At 44.2% G+C, this 23,401-nt stretch overlaps 1 protein-coding gene across 3 annotated transcripts in view; it reads right to left on the bottom strand.

The window, feature by feature from the left end:
- ABCA13 (ATP binding cassette subfamily A member 13) overlaps nucleotides 1-23,401 on the bottom strand; it is a 770,386-nt gene that overhangs the window by 614,325 nt on the left and 132,660 nt on the right. For all 3 annotated transcript variants that reach the window (XM_068236514.1, XM_068236515.1, XM_068236516.1), the window contains exons 9-10: nucleotides 12,798-12,991; nucleotides 8,732-8,859 (exon numbers count right to left, since the gene is read on the bottom strand). In XM_068236514.1, the coding sequence (XP_068092615.1) occupies nucleotides 8,732-8,859; nucleotides 12,798-12,991 (322 nt within the window). The remainder of the gene's footprint in view (nucleotides 1-8,731; nucleotides 8,860-12,797; nucleotides 12,992-23,401) is intronic.

The following is a 23,401-nucleotide window of genomic DNA, read 5'->3' as shown; positions in this document are numbered from 1 at the left end:
CTAATGAATGGTGCGTCTTTTTTAATTCAACTATTTAGCTATGAAACATAAAATTGGGTTTCCTTGATAATGTACTAAATTCTTCTATATGTTGTTGTGGTGTCTATTTCATTTTTCCACAGCACTTTTACAAATTACAAAGAATAATTCATGTTACCAACTGTCCCTCTGTGGAGCTCACAATCTAATTTTATATAATCTAATCTGGGCCCAGTATAGAGGAGAGCCAATTAACCTACCAGTGTGCAAATATATATGGGAGAATATGATTTTAGAGATCCAATTGCTTACTAGGACCGGGAGCTGGGGTAAGACAGCAGAGTTGTTTGGCTCTGTCCTATCTCAGATCACATTCTGATGTATGTCATTAAGCACGGCAGTACCGTTCTCCAGACAAACAGTTCCAGATGAATAATCCCCTTTCCTCCCTTCTCGTTTACTACAAATGTTTACGTCAATAGTTTGCATTCCCATTTAACATTAAAGTCAATAGCTGCTGACTTTAGCAGTTAATAGCAAAGCTCCGGTACGTGCTAAAATCACCAAATTTGCAGTATGCAAAGGAAAAGTGTGGGTACATGGGAAAAAAAATCAAAAAGTAGTTTTTGAGAAAATAGATTTTAAAGAAAAAAGTATATATTAAAATGAAAGATAATGTATCAACCTATCAGTAGTGTGAATTTACATATATTAAAAGAAAGAGCAGTAAATTTCATCACCTGGAAACCCTGTGGAAATGTGGCAATGTTTTGGTCAGGGATCGCTATACAGCCGCAATATTGCTGTATAAGGATCCCTGGCAAATTTAGCGGTGATTTGGCAATTGAATGCTACATTTTAAATACAGTATAAATTCACTTGGATGCCTCCCTCCTGAGCCTCTTTAATCCCTTGTCCCCCATGTAGGCTGGGATAGCCTCGGCCGTGTAAAATATCTAGAGGACATTGGTGTGGTAACATGAATTAAAGGTAAGTATTTATGGTTAATTAAAAACAATAAATTGCTTTTCTTGTTGTGATTTTATTTAATTTTTACTCTTTTGCAGTACAACTATACTCATGTCACCTGGGGAAGGGGCGGGCATCTCGGGGTCCCCTTCTTAAAGGGGTCTCCCAGATGCTGCCATAAACCCCCTCCTCCTGAGCACCAGGTGTCTCCCAGATGCCGGCCCCCAACTCCTCCTGAGCACCAGAAGTAGGGAAGCGCCCCTTGTCCATGTATTGTACAAGGGCTCTGGGGGAGAGGGGGAGGCTTGGCTGCCCCTCTCTTCCAGAGCCCCCCATACCATGGACCATGCTGGTATAGCTCAGGATGCGGAGTCCCATGCAGCCAGGGCTCTGCACTCTGGCTATCCCACCCTACATTGAGACAATGGGTTAAAAAGACTCAGGAGGGGGAACCCAACATCATTTTTTTTAGTTTACTTTTTAATGGCCAAATCACTGCTAAAATTGCAAGGGATCTTTATACAGCAATATTGTGGCTGTATAGCGGTCTCTGGCCAAAGCGTTGCCACATTACCATGGCGTTTCCAGGTGGTCATTAAACACTGGGTACTGACCACTTAAGAAAGCCCATCATGAAATTCACTGCTCTTTCTTTTGATACACATAAATTTACACTACGGATAGGCTGATACATTATCTATTTTTAGCCAAATTTAAAAGTAAACTTTTTTCTTATCATAACTTTAAAAACGATTTTCTCAAAAACTACAAGGTCTTTTTGAAAAAAGAAATGTCCCTGTTACCAGTTACTCTTCTCCTTAACATACCCTGCAATTTTGGTGACTCTAGAATGTATTTTATGCTTTGCTATTAACCGCTAAAGTCGGCAGCCATTGAAATTTTGTATTCATTTTGTACACCTTCTTTGAAGAAATTGTGGCTGTAGAGATGCCCTGAGGGTTTTAGACGTTCACCCTTCCATTACAGTATATGGAGCATGCCGCAAAGGATTGATTTGGGAATTTTCCTGGTAAGATTCGCAAACACATTCGCGATGCAGAATTGTGATGTTCGCTAATCCCTATATGTCATTCCTACATTTTGTAGTGACATATGGTATAACAGCATTGTTTTTATCATTATGTATTTATATAGTGATATCTTCTGTAGCCCTTAACAGAGTCTATAGTAATTTCACTAACTGTCCCTCAAAGGAGCTTGCAATCTAACCCTATCATTATCATAGTCCCTGTCATAGTCTAAGGCCAATTTTTAGATGATCAGTTTAAGAGGAACTTTAATGACTATGCTTATTTAAAACAATATTACTCCAATGTTTGCCCGTTGTAAACACTTTTCTTTCCCTGATTTACATTCTTAAATTTATCACAGGTGGTGATATCTATACTACTGCTAGCTGCATCACTGCAAAATGTTTGTTTACTGTTTGTTCCGAAGTCAGTAGAAATAACACCTGGGGCCATAAGTAATTCACCTTTTCTCCTAAGTTTTCACCCAGGAAATGTTATTTCATTTTTTGTTTAAATCCACTTTTAGCACTCTGCAATTGAAAAAGTACTAAAAGTAGGTAAAAAGTACTGTAAAAATTATTTTGAATATGTTTTTGTTTGCTGATGGCTTCAAAGGCATTTTATTGATAATGTGTAAAAATATCACCTAGGAGCAAACTTAGGAGAAAAAGGGTATTGCATATGGCCCCTTGGCCCATATGAAATTAACTTTTTCTCCTGATTTTTCTCCTAGGTGATATTTTTAAACTTGTCAATAAAATGCCTTTTAAGCCACTAGCAAGTACGAAAATACCCAACATAATTACTTTCACCCTACTTTTCAGTACTTTTTCAGTTGAAAAGTGCTGGAAAGGTATTTTAAATAGAAGATGAAAAATTATCTCCTAGTAGAAAACTCAGAAGAAAAAGGGAATTGCATATGGGCCCTGGTCTCCAAGAATTCTCCATAACTAAATAGCCTAGACTAAACTCCTGGGACGGAAGGGTTACATACCAATATAGAGTTATACTGTATATAGGTAGCTTTAGGAAGTGTTTCTGATGCTGCAATCAGACTAATTAATGTAAAAGTGAGTATCCTGAATAATTTACTGCATTTTACTTTATGTCACTAGGATTCCTCTTTATCAAATTCACATGTCACATGTCACATATCACAACTTAAAGAGCACATTCAGCAAGCTCAATAATACATTTAGATTAGCCCTTATTGTGCATGTACACGTGGACTTAAATAAATGTGCTATTTGCATGGGGGCATGGCTAGCGTGGCCATGTGAGCAGACACACTGCTCTAAGCTCCTCTCACCAGTACCATTACTCCTCATCCACCCTCCTTTCTCTGCTGCCTGCACAGCTGTCAACTTACCTGCTTACTCCCACCAACCTCCAGAACATTACTATACCAGCCATGGGGCTCAAATCCAAGGAGAAAGAGATGGAGAAAGCGGTGGGCCTCCTTGACAAATTTCAGCAACAGGCTCAAGATGGCGCCCAACAGGAGGGAGATGAAGTTGCCAGCACTGATACAGTCCGGATCCTGGAAGCCATCACCACCTTACAAACCTCCCTCACTGAAATGTTTATGAAGCTGGAGGAAGGGAAGGCAGATCTCAGATAAGTTCAGTGACTATGAGGCAGGTAGACATGGAAAACCGCCTACTGTGGAACAACAACCGCCTCATTGGTCTCCCTGAATGGTTGGAGGGAGATGACACAGAGGGATATCTGTAGCAGATGCTAATCAGCTACTATGGCCGTGACTCATTCACTTCATTTTTCTCTGTAAAGCATGCACATCGGATCCCCACTAAACCTTTATCAACCAGAGCTCTGCCACATACTTTCATAGAAAGGTTATTACACTTCAAAGCTCGAGATACTGTGATTCGCCTTGCCTTTTTGAAAAAAACTAATCTTATACAGCTTATTATCTGTACGCCATATATGCCTATATGACATATACATCCTGTTGTTCCTATAGATCATATCCCCCTTTGTACTATCTGTACACCTATATTATTGCAGCCTTACCCCCATCCTCTCATTTTATTCATTGCATTTTTGTCTTATGTTTGTGGTTTTTAATTGATCTTTCAAGTGATTAATAAAGATGATTTGTATATACTTTTCTATTGGTGCCTGTAGAGTATTTGTTTCTTTTTTTCTATGCAACAACACACTGGTATCTACATTCACAGATTTCAGTTTAGAGACCCAGACACAGTGAGCCAGCTATATGGAAGTGAAGTGCAAACTGAAACTACAGTATGCGTTGCTATTCCCAGCACACCTGCAGGTGATGGGAAGACACTTCTTTAGCTCTTCTCTGATGCCATCTCTGCCCTCCCCTCCTCCAAGTCACCCGGATCAGATAGGTTACCAATTGTAAAACTTCATCTAACACTATCACTTCCAAGCGCTTTCCTAGTGCCTATGAGAACTTTCCTACTCGACCCCCGAGGCTGTAACATGCCTCATATTAAATCCAGGTAAAGACCCGAAAGAGTGCACTTCATGTCAGCCGATATCGTTGATACAAACCGACACCAAAATATAGGCAAAGGTGTAGGCCCGCAGACTTAACCATGTTGTGTGCACTTTACACATCTTGATCAAACGGGATTTGTTCCGGATTCATCCACTGCTCTCAACCTGTGCTGCCTGTTAGTTAATCCGAAAGTGAAACATTCTAATTTAGGCACCCAAATCCTAATTTCACTTGAAGATGAAAAAGCATTTAATACGGGGGAGTGGGACTTTCTCCTTGCTGTGTTGCGTAAATTTGGCCCAGGGGACAACTTTGAAAATGGGTGAAATTGTTATACACAAAGCTGGTAGCTAAGGGCAAAGTCAATAGCTGGCTGTCCTGTTCCTTTGACTGGCAGAGGGACACCCAACAAGGCTGCCCTCTCTTACTTTTACTATTTGACTTGTCTAACAAACTGCTCACAGCTCTGAACTGTGCAAACCCTGATATTTGGGGTGAAGGACGGCATCACTGAGAAAGTTAGCCTATATGCTGAAGATATGTTACTATAACTTGAGGATCCAGGTGGGTCCCTGGAGGCTTCTTTGGGCACTGTTATTACTTTTGGGCAGTTTTCTGGCCTTAAAATCAACTGGACTAAGTATTTTATTCTCCATGTTGATCAATTCCCTCCCACCCCCCTTTACAAGACTGGCCGCTCTAATCTTTTCAGGATGATTTTACTGCCCAAGGTTTTACATGTTTCCTGGCAACCCCCTGTGTATCTCCCACCCAATACTTTTACTAAGCTTAGTATGCATCTAACACAGTTCATATGGGCTAACCAAAGACATGGGCTGGCCCTTGCCACAATGCAGAACCCCAAGGACCTTAGAGGGATAGTCCTTCCAAACTGTTATTCTTATTACTTAGATACTCAAGTATCCCACCTGTATGAGGGGTTTATTAGGGATAAGGATCCTCTCCAGATGTTGCTCTTTGCTGAACTACCGGTCAAATAAGCAGATCCCATGTACAATGACCTAAAGGGTAAGCAAGGCAACCCTAACTTTTAGTCCCTACCGATTACCCTGAAGCAGATATTGTAACTTGTAACTACTCCCACACCCTTCTCCAGCTCAAAACCTCAATACAACATGTGCCACTGAGGGAAAATAAGTGTTTAGAGGAATTAAGCAAGTTACCTGACTCCCGATTTTGGATTGATAAAGGTGATGAATATCTATTCCAGCTTTTCCAGGGTACATTTTTTAATCTTTGACCAATCATCATCTGAGTTTGACCTCCACCACACAGACTTTTAGAAATATCTCTAGCTTAAGCACGCACTGTACACCCAATTTGAGGTTTTCCCAACACGTAAGACTGAAGCCCTGTTCACAGTGGTCAGTTGTGTTGCAGAATAATTCTGCATGTCAACTCACTGCTCTACAATTCTGTGGGCCTGTTCCCAGTAACGGATTGTGTTATTGTAACTCGCTGCATGCAGGCTTTGTATTAAAGTCTATGGCCAATCTCCGTTGCAGTTCACAGTGATTATAACGAATGAGTTATGCAACTGACCACTGTGAACATAGCCTGACTCTAGAATGTTTGACAGTATCCAGGACCCATCCTCTAAAAAACTAAGCTAGGCATTGTATGGTGCAATAATACTACGACTCATAATAATAATACTCAGCTAGTACTACTTTACGCTGAGCAGTATGGGAAAGAGACATGAGTCCTATCACGAAGTATGAATTGGATGAAACACTTGAAAGAGTACCTAAGGTTGCACCACATGCACCTGATCGACTCCTGCACCCCAGTTCGTTTATCCAAATTTAACCACCTTGGATTTTAATTGTTTTGCGGCGCTCAGCTGCAGGTGTTTTTTTTCTCACTTTTTTTTATCATGTAGCTAGCCTAGCGCTAGCTACATGATTCCCCACTCCCTGCGCTATCCCTCCCACCCCTCCGATCGCCGCCGGCGATCATACCCAACAGGAAATACCGCTCTGAACGGGATTTCCTGTTAGGGCTTCCCTCATTGCCATGGCGACGATCGGAAGGATATCATCGACGTCATCAACCTCATGACATCAGGGGGAGTCCCGATCCACCCCTTAGCGCAGCGTAATGGGTCAGGGGGGCCCTCTTTCGCAGCACGTAGCGGCGGATCGGCAGCGAGTGCGGGCGATCGAGTAGAACACACAGCTAACAAAGTGCTGAGCTCGTCCATATCGCTAAGCTGGTTAAACCTGGCACACCGCCTAATTGTTCTAAATGTTTTACATATGATGTGGACCTATACCTTAGTTGATACTTACTGGATGCAAGTTCCCAAATTTCTCACTGATTATATGGGCTGCCCACTTACATGTGAATCTATGTATAAGTATGCCTCCTTTACATATTTCCTGACACCTTTACTTGAAAATTCCTGCAGCAATTTACTATAGAAGTACTTCATCTAGCCCATAAACTTCTCAGTTGAGGTTGGGGAGCTCATACTCAATTGTGAAATGCCTCTTGAAACAAGATATTCAAGTTTTGACAGTGTTGTAGGAAGGACATTTCTCCACAGTCTTTGTGACATCTCACTGTAAATGCCCTTTGTCGACTTTCCCTGGAGAAACAAAAACTTCATGATGGCCCATACTCCAACTACATGACATTTGCTTGTGCCTCTGGTATAACGGCTTCTAATTAAAATAATTCACTAACACCTGACATTTGCACAGTTACATACCAAGATATTAGGCTGTCATATGCCCCCCCCCCCCCCCCAACACACACACACTTTTTTATCTTATCTGGAAGGGGGGAAAAGCGAGGAATGTATCAGCATCCCCTCGTAAAAGAGGCTTGCACACCTGTTTGTCTGGCTAACAGGCATTTATTGATGCATTGTCTGCAATTTATCTTCACTGAATAAACATTGTTCACTGAACTATTGTTGGTGACCTAAACCTTATACACACATATACAAGGCATTTTGTCCAGCAGGGATTGGTACCAACCCTTGGGCAACACTGTAGAGTTGACGTTGTACATTGCTTGCTTGCAGGTGGGGAGAACAATGCTTTCGGCTGTCGGTGGGCCAAAGTGAGATGCCAGATGGATCGCTGGTCAAGCAGCCAAGGGAATCGGGGGCTGCTGTTTACATTCTGGGTTCTCAGCAAAAGCGGTCATTATCAGCTGCCAAGGCTATGTTTCATCTAGCGTGTGTACGGGGCTTAACTGGTAAGCCAACGCTTGCCTCCTTTTAAACTGCTTTTACATGTTGTACTTTTTGCTTGGGTGCCTCCCTCTATTCATTTAAATTGACGTTCCCCACTTTCCTCAGTTCAGTGTATTTTGTTAATATATTAACATCCCATTTACCTTTTAATTCTATCTTTTTCTCCAGTTAATTTCTAGTGATATCAATACAACAGCAGTGTTCTTAGTCATCCTGTATATACAGTATCTCCCATATGCTGTAAATAGTTAAAAACCACTAATGCTTAGAGACATACAGAAGAATGCAGCTAATTATTCAGGATACCTACTTTTATGTTAATTGCCCTGGTTTCAGCTGCAAAAACAATTCCTATATCTATATATTGCAGTATATTGGTATGTACCCCATCACTTTCCCTGTGATGTCAAGCCTAGGCTGTTTAGCTTTGCGTCTTTCTTTTCCCAGTTCAAGCTGGAAGACTAGGACAATATGCAATTAACTTCTTCACCTGTGTTTTCTCCTGGGCGATTGTTTTTCATCTTCTCTTTAAAAACTTGTTCAACACTTTTCAATTTAAAAAGTATCAAAAAGTAGGTGAAAAAAAGTACTGTCAAAATAATTTTGAATATTTTCTTGCTTGTTGGTGGTTTAACAGAATTACAGTATATATGGACAAGGTATGAAAATATCACCTAAGTGAAAACCCAGGTGTTTTGTTTCTATCCACAACACACAAAACACAACCATTCCTTAATGATGCACCATGTCAGCACTAAAGATGTTGCCACCTGTGAGAAATGTCAGAATGTAAATCAGGGTGAGGAAAGATTTTACAATGGGCAAATACTGACTAAATAATTTATAAAGTAATATTGAAAAAAAAATAAACAATTATATTCATGTTATTTTCACTACAGTTACTCTTAACATAAAGTTGTTTAAAGCATTTAGTTTTCCTTGAGGGTTGAAGGCCTGTTAAACTGTTTTGCACACAAATAAGAATGGAACACTGTGCTTAGACAGGGCCCAGGTGTCAGGCAGTAGTTCTATTACCTTTTTCAACATTTAGCAGCTTTATAACATGATTTCTAATGATATCAGAGAGCTGGTAGAATGTCTTTAACCAGTACCAGTAATGGAGTTGTTCCAGAGGAAACTGCATTTTATTTAAATGTTCAAGCCTGTAAAACAGAATATGATATTCTCAACAAATAGTAAATTTTAGGCATGAGAGTGCTCAGAATCTATCAATAAAATCTTATGTTTTCATTGTTCTATCTGTCTCTAGAATTGTATGTTTTTTCATTACTTTTTCTCTCTCGCTTGTTCATAGACAGCAATACATCCGTTTTAGTAAAGTGGGTGAGCTTTAACCTCCAAAACTAGAAATCCTGCCAAAAAGTCTTATTTAGTTTGGAACAGAGTAGAAAATGTTAGATAAGTATTGCTGTCTGAATTCTCTTTGAGTAGTTTCTCTTCATTTCCTGTCCCAGCAACAAATTAGATGAGGAAAATGAGGTAAATGATCATAATGTGAAGACAGTAATACAAACAGTAGTAGCACAGATAGAGGTTTACAATATAGTGTATGTTAAGTTTTTCCTTCTCTGCTAAGATTTCACTCGACTCCTAGCATTACTAAAATAACAGTTACGAAGTGTATTTATGGAGTAGCTACACAAAACAGCAATAACATTCCCAAATTATAATGCATGGTTATACAGTATAATGGTCTTGTATTTTTATTATTCACTGGATTTCAGTTGTCATAATGCAATAGAAAGCTAAAAAGAAACAAAAAAATTCCAATGTATTACTGTGCAGAGACACCAGAGATAAAAATGTTAACGTGAGATATTTATTTTTTAGTAGAGATGACTAATATCTCTTTTAGGTGAAATCAAACAGATTGAAGCAAAAATGAGATATGAACAAGACCAGTCAAGTCTCTGACTGGCTAGTGGTGATTACATGATCATGCAAAGATTTCACTGTCCATTTACCTTACACAATTTCACATATATGATGAGAAGTATATCTTAAAGTACCCCTGACCCCGATATAAAACCCAACATTTTTAACATGTTTTCCTCCCTGGTGCTGTGTCACTAGCACACAGCTCCATCCTCCCACCTCCAGCACTCCCTGTGGCTCCCTTCTGACATCACATATGGGCAGGAAGGAAGTGGCAGTTCTTCCTCCCCACTGCCTGCCCTCAACTCAGCCCCTTCTACCTGCCGCTTTAGTTCCACTTATGATCTGCTGCACACAGCGCACAAGGGAGCTGCGCTGTGTGTGGTCTGGTGGTGATTGAGGTCAGAAGGATATCCGACCTCAATTATTACAAGTCCGCACACAGCACAGATCCACGGCACGCTGTGTGCAGTGGTTCACAAGCGGAACTAAAGCGGCAGGTGGAGGGGGCTGAATTATGGAGAGGAGGAAGAACTGCCACTTCCTCACTGCCCATATTCGACATTATGCCTCAGTCGGAGATTACGACTGAGCAGAACGGGGTCTACAGGGGGCACAAGTGGTGGTGGGGGGTGCTATGTGCTAGTCACACAGCACCAGTAACATAAACAATATTAAAAATATTGGGGCCAAGGTGTAGGTCAGAGGTACCATATTTTTTGCCGTATAAGACGCACTTTTTCTCGCGTACGTTAAAAAGGGGCGCTGGGAAAAAAGGGCGCCGGGTTTTTAACGATAAGCATGGATAACGTTTAAAAATGTATTGTACTGTATTTCGTTTAAAATTAATGTTTTTTAAAGTTATAAATCATTAAATAATGTGCATTAAATCGGCAATTGTAAAAACGTTAATCTTTCGTTTAAATACTGAAACGTATAATAACGTTAAAAAAAAAAATACTAAGTAACCCTCCCTGTACCTACCCCTAACCCCTAGACCCCCCTGTTGATGCCTAAACCTAAGACCCCCCCTGTTGGTGCCTAAGTAACCCTCCCTGTACCTACCCCTAACCCCTAGACCCCCCTGTTAGTGCCTAAACCTAAGACCCCCCTGTTGGTGCCTAAACCTAAGACCCCCCTGTTGGTGCCTAAACCTAAGACCCCCCTGTTGGTGCCTAAACCTAAGACCCCCCTGTTGGTGCCTAAACCTAAGACCCCCCTGTTGGTGCCTAAACCTAAGACCCCCCTTTTGGTGCCTAAACCTAAGACCCCCCTTTTGGTGCCTAAACCTAAGACCCCCTGTTGGTGCCTAAACCTAAGACCCCCCCTGTTGGTGCCTAAACCTAAGACCCCCCCTGTTGGTGCCTAAACCTAAGACCCCCCTGTTGGTTTTTTCGTTTAAAAATAATGTAAAAAAAAAAAAAATGTACTGTTTTTCATTTAAAAATAATGTTTGAAAAAAAATATTGTACTGTTTTTCGTTTAAAAATAATATTTAAAAATGTATAAATCATTAAATAATGTGTAATCATGAGAAGCAGTAATAAAACATTAAGTCTCCGGGCGCCGCTTTTAAAACGTTATTTTTCACCGGCGCCCTTTTTTCCTATCGGGCGCCCATTAAACGATATTTATTATAGGAGTGAATGGCGGCGCCCGATTTGTCCACTAGCCTCAGGCGCCCGAATTAACTGTTTCCCTTTTTCTCCCCCAAAAATAGGGGAAAAAAGTCCCTGCGTCTTATACGGCAAAGGCAGGGAATTCCCGACTTAGAAACGCCCGTCGATACGGACCGCGACCTGCCGCCACGTCGGGAATTCCCTGCCTGTGTGGCTGCACCCGACGTATGCCTCTGCCCGCTCCCCATGCCTGTAATGTGTTCGGCGTGTGTAATATGCCCCCTCCCGCTGTGTGCCTGATCTCTGCGTGCCCCCGCTAGTGTATAATATGCCAGCTCCCCAGCCTGCCTTATCTCCCTCCCCCATGTCTTGGCTGCCCCCCGGGTGTTAATCTGCAGCGGGCTTACCTCTCTGCCTTGCCCGTGAGGATTGGAGACCTCCTTCACAGCCGCGCATCTCGCTCTAGTGATCGGCATGTGATAATGACGCAATCACCACATGCCGATCACTAGAGCGAGATGCGCGGCTGTGAAGGAGGTCTCCAATCGTTGCGGGCAAGGCGGAGAGGTAAGCCCGCTGCAGATTAACACCCTGGGGAGGGGCAGCCAAGACATGTGGGAGGGAGACAAGGCAGGCGGGGGAGCGGGCATATTATACACTGGCGGGGGCACGCAGAGATCAGGCACACAGCAGGAGGGAGCATATTACACACTCAGCCAGACACATAACAGGCATGGGGGAGAGGGCAGAGGCATAAGTCGGGTGCAGCCACAATTTACACACATGCGGGGGACACAGGCACATGGGGCAGGCATGAGGGACACATAGAGGACACGGCAGGCATGGGTGACACAGGGGACACATGGGGGACACAGGCACATGGGGCAGGCATGAGGGACACATGAGGCATGCATAAGTGACACATGGGGACACAAGCACATGGGGCAGGCATGAGGGACACAGAGGACACATGGGGGACACAAGCACATGGGGCAGGCAGGCATGAGGGACACACAGAGGACACATGGGACATGCATGGTTGCCACAGAGGACACATGGGACAGGTATGGGGGACACAGAGAACACATAGGGCAAGCATATAGGGCAGGCATGGGTGACACAGGGCACACGGAGCATGTATGAGGGACACACAGATGACACATGGGGTATGCATGGGTGACACAGAGAACACATGGGGCATGCATGGGTGACACAGAGGACACATAGGGCATGCATGGGGGACACATAGGGCAGGCATGGGTGACACATGGGGCATGTATGAGGCACACAGAGGACACATGGGGCAGGTATTGGGGACACAGAGGACACATGGGGAGACAATGGGACACAGGAGGACAACATTTGAGGGGTAACATGTACAAGACTCTCCTGGAATATGGACGCACCAGGTTTTGTATATATATTTTTTTTCTCTGGTTTTTGCCCTCTAAACCTGGGTGCGTCTTATATTCCGGAGCGTCTTATACGGCGCGAAATACTTTAAAACAAATCAGTTGAATATTTTGCACTGAAGTAAATGTTTTGGCAGTAGCTTCTAAAAGAAAAAACTGTTACATTCTGCTTACCTCTCTGGAAAAAAATTTTCAGCAAATGTAGCAAAAATATCTTCCAAACTTTCCAGCTGTTTTAATATGTTTGACAAATAAAAGAGTGCACTTTCTGCATCATTTCTTTCAACGCTTAGCAAATGAATATGTTTCTCAATTTCAGGCACAATAACATTTTGAAGATTATCGTATGTAGTCCATTGAAAAAATAACTAAGAAAAAAGTAAAAACATCTGCATTTGTTTTGTTTTTTTGTTGTTGTTAATAATGATAAGATCAAAAAACATTCCAGTCACAGTAAAAACAAAAACAGAGGACACCGAGAGCCCAATAGTGCAATATTGTCTGGTAAGCTCAATATATAAAATAATGTCAAAGGTTCTTATACTCACAAAGGTGGGTTACCATCAGGCAACCACTTGACAGGCAGGTGGGGAGTATTAGTACCTGACCCCACTCAGGTATAAAAGTCACTCTCTGTAGATAGAAAAATGGGGAAAGAACCCCTCCACCAGGGGTGGACTTAATAGTGCTGTAATATGTACGAACAGAGGCGCCAAGCAGAGTAAAACAATGTTCTAAAAATGATAAAAAGAGGGAAGTCGAGGTGGACTTACCTCCCTCTGGTAGTGGACATATACTCAAATGCAGAGTAAAAATATATATACAATTTATTCACCACTCCATAAAATCGCAACGCGTTTCGCGGTCAACAGTCCCGCTTCATCAGGCAGTATAGGAGCATAAAAAACTGGTTCAGGTCCATAAAGTGTGTGAGCGCCTCTGACAGAGGCGCTCACACGCTTTATGGACCTGAACCAGTTTTTTATGCTCCTATATTGCCTGATGAAGCGAGACTGTTGACCGCGAACCGCGTTGTGATTTTATGGAGTGGTGAATAAATTGTATATATATTTTTACTCTGCATTTGAGTATATGTCCACTACCAGAGGGAGGTAAGTCCACCTCGACTTCCCTCTTTTTATCATTTTTAGAACATTGTTTTACTCTGCTTGGCGCCTCTGTTCGTACATATTACAGCACATTCCAGTCACAGTGACTATTAACAAAAACTGCTGTCCAAGGCACTTTGCATGTTATTGGTTTAAAAGTATTGGAAATATACTTTTAGTTAAAATTAAAGTACACCTTTTGCACAAGGAAAAGACGTTTCAAACGAGAGAAAATTTAAAAAAACAGTGTGCATTAACCTATGGGTCGGTTCACACAGGCTTCTGAAGCACATTAAATGCCAGCGCTCGTTGCTTAAGTGCTGTTTATTTTATTTATGTATTTATTGTATTTATAAAGTGCCAACATATTACGCAGAACTGTTCATTCAAATTTTACTCAATGCTGATTCTTAGTGTTGTCTCATTTATACCTGGAAGCTACACCACTAGGACACATGCTTCTGGGTTCCTCGTTGGCCAGTGATCTATCTAACCATTATGCAAAATGCCTAAATCATGCCAGTATGCTGCCTATGCCTTCTGCACAGTTTTTACATCATGCCAGCTCATCAGAATCAGAATACATTTTTGGCCAAATAGGTTTGTACCAGGGGTGTAACTAGAAATCATTAGGCCCCCCTGCAAAACTTTGAATGGGGCCCCCTCCACCCCACCCTTCCCCGCTTTTTGCACAGGTAAACTGAGAACCAATGTTATTCAATTAACAGGCATTTTCTCTATTAATTACACTAGCTTCTGTGATAAAATGTGCATATTTTTACACATACAGACACACATGGGGTGCAGAAAAGGCATATAGAAAACCAACAGATGAGTGTGCTCCCATCCTCAGCTTATTACACTCACTCTGTCCATCTCTGATGAAGCAGAACTCCAGCTCTGCAGACTCCTCCAGCATCTCTACAGTACACAGCACTTGGGAGGGGTTGAGAGGTTGGGGGCTGGGCGCTATACACAAGAGCCTGCTGCACCCTGAATAGGGACTGTCTACAAATCTTTGTCTGCAAAACTTTGTATGATTCCTTATCAGTAGCTGAGCAGATGCAGTCATTACAACAATTGTGCAGAGAGCAGACAGTTTTTTCTCTCTGTGCCCTTAGTTGTCTTTCAGGACAGGGAAAAGAAAGTTCTCCCCCACAGGGCCCCCTGCACCTTCTGCCCTCCCCTGCAGCTACATCCCTTGCAGGGTCTATTGTTACGCCCCTAGTTTGCACTTACAAGGAATTTGACATGGCAGTGTCTTCACAGACAGTATATGTGTGTGTATATATATATATATATATATATATATATATATATATATATATATATATATATATATATATATATATATATATATATATATATATATATATATATTAAAAGTCAAGTACAGTGTGTAAGTTATAGTGGCAGTACACAGGGTGAGAAGTGTTAATTTTCAGTTCTATGCTGAAATGTTTTTAAGTCCTAGCAGATCTGGTGTGGTTCTGCATTAAGCATGGCTACTGTTTCTTATAACCTTCTATACGGGCCTTTTTATGATCTTGTTAGCCTGTGTCATCTTTCAATTTCTACTACTATCTTTATTGTAATTTTGCCATTAAGCTTTGTTATCAACTATTTGATATTAATAAAAATTAGTGTTACAAAAAAAAAGCATGGCTACTGTCTAAGTGCAAAAGCTGTTCCTGTGACTGGAAGTTTTAGTTGCAACTGACCAATATCTCACCCTTAAAGACATAAGCTGGAAGATGTAGTGAGCAGGGCGAGAGGGGTCAGAGGCAATCTTGGTCACTCTCCTTCTGCACATCCTAATGTAAACATCCTGCAGACAAGGTAAGCTACAGCCAATTATTTGTTCTGCTGATTGGATAATGTGATACAGTCTCACCTTTTCTAGTACTCTAAATCTTGGCAACGTTCTGCCTTGAGAAAGCCTAAAACATAGGGGGAAAAAAATGCATAGGCATTATCTAGAGCAGGGTTTCCCAACTCTGTCCTCAAGTACCACCAACAGTAATTGTTTTGAAGAAAACATTCACAGGTGAGAATTAGTGTCTCAGTAAAGCTGATTATGCACCTCTGTGGACTTTCACAAAACATGCACTGTAGGCCATACTTGGGACAGGATTGGGAAGCCCTGTTCTAGAGAGCCTAAATATTCTAGGGCACTGCCTAGGCATTCTGCAAAGCATGTTAATTATGACAATGCACTCCCTAGGCATTGTGCAAAATGCCTAAATCGTGCCAGTATGCTGCCTGGGCATTCTGCACAGTTCCTACATCATGCCAGCTCATACCTCCTACATTTTGGAGCCAGAAAAAGGGACACTGTGAAATGCTCTGGCCACATATCATTTTTATATACAGTGTGTGCCAGTGGAGGCTCCAGGATTTTTTTGGGGGAGGGTGCTATGCAGGTGCTGGACCAACTTCTGGGGTAGCTAATGACCCGTGGCGCAAAGGTGTGGCTATAATGACAAAAATGGGCAAGGATATGACCGGATGAGGGCGGAGCTAACTTTAATTTAAAAGTGCAATGCAAAGACAGTGGGCCCAAGTTTTGGTGACCCTTTCCCCAGAAAATTCACATAATTGTGCAGGTTTTCTCAAGAAAATACATGTTATGTGAGCAGATTTGCCCAGAAAATACATTCAATTATGTCGGCAGATTTGCCCAGAAAACACATTCAATCATGTGGCAGATTTGACCAGAAAACACATTCAATCATATGGCAGACTTGAACAGAAAATACGTGCAATCATGTGGCAGACATGACCAAAAAAATACGTGCAATCATGTGGCAGATTTGACCAGAAAACACGTTCAATCATGAAGCAGACTTGACCAGAAAATACGCGCAATCATGTCGGCAGATTTGACCAAAAAATACGTGCAATCATGTCGGCAGATTTGACCAAAAAATACGTGCAGTCATGTGGCAGATTTGACCAGAAAACACGTTCAATCATGTGGCAGATTTGACCAGAAAATTCATGCAATCATGTAGCAGATTTGACCAGAAAACACGTTCAATCATGTGGCAGATTTTACCAGAAAATACGTGCAATCATGTGGCAGCCTTGACCAGAAAACACTTCAATCATGTTGCAGACTTGACCATGACCAGAAAATACATCTGCTAATAAATAATAATAAAAAAACATTTACTCACCTGCAGAAGACCTTCTGTCCTGGCCTCCGTCCGGCGCGCAGCTCCCACGATCCTCTGCAGCCAGCCAGCAACGTCCCCGACTTCCTGAACTGAAACTTCCGTGCTGAGAGCAGGGCTACCAGAAAATGGCGCCCAAAGCCCTGCACTGCAGACTCGAAGTCTCCAGAGCAGGGCTTCGGATGCCATTTTAACCTTAGCCCTGCTCTACCACTGCTGGAGCTGCGCTATGAGCTGCGGACTGCTGCTGCCCGTGAACTGACGCAGCGTCTATTAACGCCGAAAATCAGTTCACGCTGGGGGGTGCTTGGACAATTTTAGGGGGTGCTTCAGCACCCCAAAGCACCCCCCTGGCGCCGCCACTGCCGTGTGCAGTGTTAAAACATGGGTGTGGTCATGAGATACTTAGAGAAGAGCCTAATGCTCATGAACCTTAGTGGTGTGCATCCTGTCCTTTAAGACAAAGATAAGTCCCTGAATACCAAACACGAATATGAAACATGACAAAATAGATATTTTCCACTTTTCAATTCCCTTCCTTCTTCAATACATAGCATGCAATTATCTAAGTGCTCTAAACATTCTAAGTATTCTGAATGTGCTAAGTGATCTTAACCCTCCTGGCGGTTTATTAAAATCCGCCAGGGGGCAGCACAGCTGTTTTTTTTTTATTTTTATTTTTTTATATCATGTAGCGAGACAAGGTCTTGCTACATGATAGCCGCTCCGCCCAGCCTGAAGCGATCGGAGATCAGGAGATCCCTCCTGGAGGGCTTCCCCCGTCGCCATGGCGATAGGCGGGATGACGTCACCGACGTCCTCGACTTCGATCCACCCCTCAGCGCTGCCTGGCACTGATTGGCCAGGCAGCGCACGGGGACTGGGGGGGGGGGGTCGGCTGCAGCGCGACGGATATCGGCGGATCGGCAGGGAGCGGCGGCGATCGGATTGCACTCTCAGCTAGCAAAGTGCTAGCTGCGTGTAGCAAAAAAAAAAAAATTATGCAAATCGGCCCATCTGGGCCTGAGCAGTGCCTTCCGGCGGCATAGCCCAAGCTCAGCTCGGGCTTACCGCCAGGAAGGTTAACGTTCTAAGTGTTCTACATTTTTTAAGTGTTCTAAACATTCTAAGGCATTTATTTACTTTTTCTCTTAAGTTTTCTCCAAAGAGATATGCAGTATTTTCATCTTCTGTTTAAAAATAGGGATGGTCGCTGAATTCCGTGGAATTCGAATTTCCGCGATTTCGGCCGGAATTGGGCTAATTCTGATTCCGCCGGTCGGAACGGAATTGCTATAGCGGTAATGCGGAATTCCTCGGAAAAATGCAGAATTCCACCGGAATGCAAATTTAAGTATGCCAATCACAAGGAAGAAGCTTCTAAGTGTATTTCTACCTGGAAAACTGAATTTCTGCACCAATAAGAGTCTTAATGGGAACCAACCAATCCTACCTTAGCAACCAGCTCCCTAGCTACCTATCAGCAGCTATCCCATCCATTTTGTATATAATAGAGACATGCAGCCAGGAAGCTTGTGGGTTTCAGTCTTGTGTGGAGAGAGGAGGGACAGACGCAGACCCACAGTTGTTTTAACATAAAACAAAGTCTTTTTCAAGACTGTATATAAATCAAAAGTCTTTTTAAACACTCTGTGACTGTGAGAGAGAGAGTTAGAGTGTCAGCTATATTAGTAGAGAGAGTGTAGTGTAGTGTGTTAGTAGTTGCTTGCTGCAGAGCCAGCCAGGCCGCAGGCTTAGTGTTTGACAGAGTGAGAGTGAGTTAGCTGTGTGATTAGTGATTTGTTTGATTAGTCATTGATTAGTTGAGTGAGTGTAGTGAATTTTTTTTTTGTTTGCTTTATTTTGTGTTTTGGATTTATTTATTTTTTTATTTCACCCCTTTATTTTGTGATCTGTTCTGCTCATACGTACGTACGTACGTACTATGTACCCCTTTCCCAATAAAGTTTGTGGCCCCCAAAAAATGAAGAGAAGGCAGCAGAAAATTCCTGCCACTCCTGCAAGGACATGCAGTCATGGACGTTCACGTCAAGTACGTGATCAGGGTGAGGATGGCAGCAGCAGCAGCAGCAGCAGGAAGCGTTCCCCCCTGGTCAGAAATGTCTTCCCTGTGTTTGCAGCAGGCTCAGCAGCATGCAGGAAAATTCTGTCAGAGCAGGAGGCGAAGACAGTTGTGGATTACTTAGATCAGGATTCAGAACCCTCTACCCAGGAGGAACTTGAAGCTGGTTGCAGCAGTGCCAGCAGTGGCCGCCAGGTTCCTCATGACCAGAACCCGACCGCAGCTGCTTCTGTTGACGATGACGAGCTTGTTTCCTCCCAGTACTCCGCTGAGTCCGCTCCAGAAGTACAGCACACCATCGCTGAGACAGAGAGATGTGCAGAATGTTTGGCATGAGGCATTGGAGGAGACCATAGGACCAAGCTCCCAAGAAGTGGTGGGTTCTGTGGTGACAGAAATGGCCACTGTGTTTTCTTCATCCAGTGTCACCAGTCAACATCATCACAAACACCACTCAACTACAGAGGTGTTTGGTGGCCAGGTGGAGGGTCCAGAAGAGTCACTTATTGAACTGGATGATATTTTGGATGATGATGATGAGGTGGGTGATCAAACGTATTTGCCACCTGTTCATTTATGCAGTAGCAGGCGTGAGCAGCCTGTACAAACAGAGCAGACTGTTGGCCAGCAGACTGCTTCCCCGTCTGTCAGTACCCGCCACCAGTCCAATGCCGAGCATCAAGGTGCTAGAACAGGTCGCACCACTGCTGGACGTGCACGCATGTCCCCTGCATGGAAATATTTTATTGATGCGGAAGAGGATGAATCCAGGGCAGTCTGTTGTGTGTGTCGTAAATCGGTGAGCAGAGGCAAAATGGGCACCGGGTACAGCACTTCAGGGCTGCTAAGCCATCTGCGCAACAACCACAAACGGGAGTTTGAAGTTGTAAAAAATTACAATAAGATGGGTGGCATAAAAGCAGCACCAACAGGCCCCTCCTCCTTTTTTCCTAGTCGTCCAAGTACTGTCCCTATCCAACCTGCTCCTCAGTCCCATTCGACTTCAAAGTCCTCTGCATGCCAGGCTGGTAGAGGACTGCCGACCTCGCCCGCAAGCACTTCCTCATCATCCTTGTTGGTTGAATCACCAGTGTTCCAGCGTCAGGCCTCTGTGCCAGAAATGCCGCAGAGGAAGCGGATGCTCCCTGCAACTGATCCGTTTGTGGTGAAAAATAATGCGCTACTGGCAAGGCTGTTGGGCCAACAGCTGCTGCCCTACCAGTTTGTGGAGTTTGCCCCCTTCCACAGACTGATGAAGAGTGTTGCTCCACAATGGCGGATCCCAAGCCGCCATTATTTTGCCAGGAATGCTATCCCTGCCCTGCACCAGCACATTGTGGAGTGTGTCGGCCGGTCTATGGATCACGCTGTTGGTGGCAAGGTGCACTTCACGATGGATGGCTGGAGCAGCAGGCATGGGCAGGGAAAGTATCTCACTTTTACCGCCCATTGGGTCACCCTCCATGGTGCTGCTGAAGAGGGTGCAAGATCTGGGGCATCTCAACTGGTGGTGCCACCACGTGGGTTGAAGGGAAGGCCTGTTCCACTTCCCTCTGCTACCTGTTCTGTCCAAGACCAGTCTGCCATTGCTGAGCCTCCCAGCAAGTGATCCCGCTCCTCCTACACTGGTCTGCAGCACCATCGATGCCAAGCAGTGCGGAAAATGGAATCCATGGAGGAGAACAGGCAAACCATATCTGTAATCCTTGCAGCCTTACAGGGTCAGATTCGGCAATGGCTGACCCCACGAAGACATGACACAGGTGTAGTGGTGTCTGATAACGGTGCCAACATGCTGGCCGCCATTTCGCTAGGTGGCTATACCAACTTACCTTGCTTGGCCCACGTCTTCAACCTTGTAGTCCAAAAATTTCTACTAACTTTCGAAGGGTTGAAGGACACTGTGGCCTCAGCGCGAAAAGTGTCAGCCCACATCCGTCGCTCCGCAACTGCCATCGCGGCCATGAAACTGCTGCAGCGCCGCCATAGCCTGCCGCAGCACAGGCTTATTTCAGATTGTCCGACGCGGTGGAACTCCACACTACACATGCTGGAAAGGTTGTGGGAGCAGCGCAGGGCGGTCAGGCTATACCTGTCTGAGGCATCTTCCACCAGAACAGGGCCACTGGACTACATTACTGGGGACCAGTGGCAGCTGATTGGACAGGTGTGCAAAGTGTTAGAGCCATTTGAGCAGGCAACAAAAGTGGTCAGTGAGGAGCACTGCAGTATATCAGAGGTGCTCCCTCTTGTCTTCACCATGGAAAAGAATCTTGAAAAACTGCTCGAACAGGGGGATGAAGCCCTACTGAACAGTGGCCAGTCAGGTGAAGGAGTGAGTGGGCATGCTCCAGTCCTGGATGAGGAGGCAGAGCTTGTGGAAGCGGAAGAGCCCATTGTCCAGGGGTGGGAAGAAGATTTTGATGCGGAGCTGGATCATGATGTCGACGACAGTTCTGACAGCCAGGAAGAGGTGCTTCATGGCAGACATCTCTTCCCCATGGCTGCCCATATGATCCAGTGCCTAAAGAAAGAGCCCCAGATTAAAACTTTAAAAGCAAGGCTCGACATGTGGGTGGTCACCATCTTAGATCACCGATGCAAGGGGAAAATGCGCCAGTTCATACCCCCCTCCCAAGCAGACGCCAGGATGAGCCAGATCCAGGGATGCCCTTCATCGTTGGGTAGAAGATGCGTTTCCTACACCTGTACCCCGGCCCAAAGCTACCAAGCCTAGTAGTAGTCATCACACTCAGAAAAGGTGTGGTGGTCCCACTCCCAGCAGCAGCAGCACCAGTAGCCAATCTGAACCTGCTGAGTATGCTGAAGGCATTTTACCAGCCAGTGCCATATACTCCTTCTAGCAGCAGCACCACCAGCGGAGAAAGTGGTCACCACCGCCAGCGGCTGGCCCGTATGGTGGACGATTACTGGGGGTCAGCCAGTGCTCCAGACAATATGGAGACTAATGATGACCCCATGCAATATTGGACCAAACAATTGGATACCTGGCCTGAACTCGCTCAGTATGCACTGGAGGTTCTTGCATGCCCCGCCACCAGTGTTCTTTCTGAGCGAGTATTTAGCGCTGCAGGTGGAGTGGTCACCGACCAACGGACCCGTCTGTCCACGGACAATGTGGACATGCTAACATTCATTAAAATGAACGAGGCATGGATCAGTGACAATTACAAGGCCCCTCTCACTGATTCAACAGAATGAGTCCAATAGTTTATTGATGAATTTTTTTTTAGGACTGTCATGGAACTACTTCTAGGTCCCATGGCCTACGACAAGTCCTGCTGCTCCAAATAATGTTTAGGACTGCCGTGGAACCACCTCTAGGTCCCATGGCCTACGACAAGTCCTGCTGCTCCAAACAATGTTTAGGACTGCCGTGGAACCACCTTTAGGTCCCATGGCCTACGACAAGTCCTGCTGCTACAAACAATGTTTAGGACTGCCGTGGAACCACCTCTAGGTCCCATGGCCTACGACAAGTCCTGCTGCTACAAACAATGTTTACGACTGCCGTGGAACCACCTCTAGGTCCCATGGCCTACGACAAGTCCTGCTGCTACAATCAATGTTTAGGACTGCCGTGGAACCACCTCTAGGTCCCATGGCCTACGACAAGTCCTGCTGCTACAAACAATGTTTAGGACTGGCGTGGAACCACCTCTGGGACCCATGACCTACGACAAGTCCTGCTGCTACAAACAATGTTTAGGACTGCCGTGGAACCACCTCTAGGTACCATGGCCTACGACAAGTCCTGCTGCTACAAATAATGTTTAGGACTGCCGTGGAACCACCTCTAGGTCCATGGCCTATGACAAGTCCTGCTACTACAAACAATGTTTAAGACTACCGTGGAACCACCTCTAGGTCCCATGGCCTGACAAGTCCTGCTGCTACAAACAATGTTTAGGACTGCCGTGGAACTACCTCTAGGTCCCATGGCCTACGACAAGTCTTGCTGCTACAAACAATGTTTAGGACTGCCGTGGAACCACCTCTAGGTCCCATGGTCTACGACAAGTCCTGCTGCTCCTACGACAAGTCATGCTGCTCCCAAAAAAATTATAATGACTGCTGTGGAACCACCTCTAGGTCCCATGGCCTACAACTTCTCCTGCTGCTCCAAACAATTTTTAGGACTACCGGGGAACCAGTAGCTCTCATGGCCTACGACAACTCCTGCTGCTCCAAACAACACATGTAAATGACCGCCGTGGAACACCATGGCTTACGTGACAACTTCTGCAGCTCCAAACCACAATTATAATGACCGCCGTGGAACACCATAGTTTACACGACAACTCCTGCTGCAAAAAAAACAAAAAAAAATTAAAAAAAATATCAAAAAATAAAAAATAAAAATGAACGGTGGAACAGCCACTAGGTCCC

The sequence above is a fragment of the Hyperolius riggenbachi genome, chromosome 5 (assembly GCF_040937935.1).
Source record: "Hyperolius riggenbachi isolate aHypRig1 chromosome 5, aHypRig1.pri, whole genome shotgun sequence".
Classification (NCBI taxonomy): Eukaryota; Metazoa; Chordata; class Amphibia; order Anura; family Hyperoliidae; genus Hyperolius; species Hyperolius riggenbachi.
The sequence above is the reverse complement of the archived record's forward strand: the minus strand, read 5'-3'. Positions and strand labels throughout refer to the sequence as shown.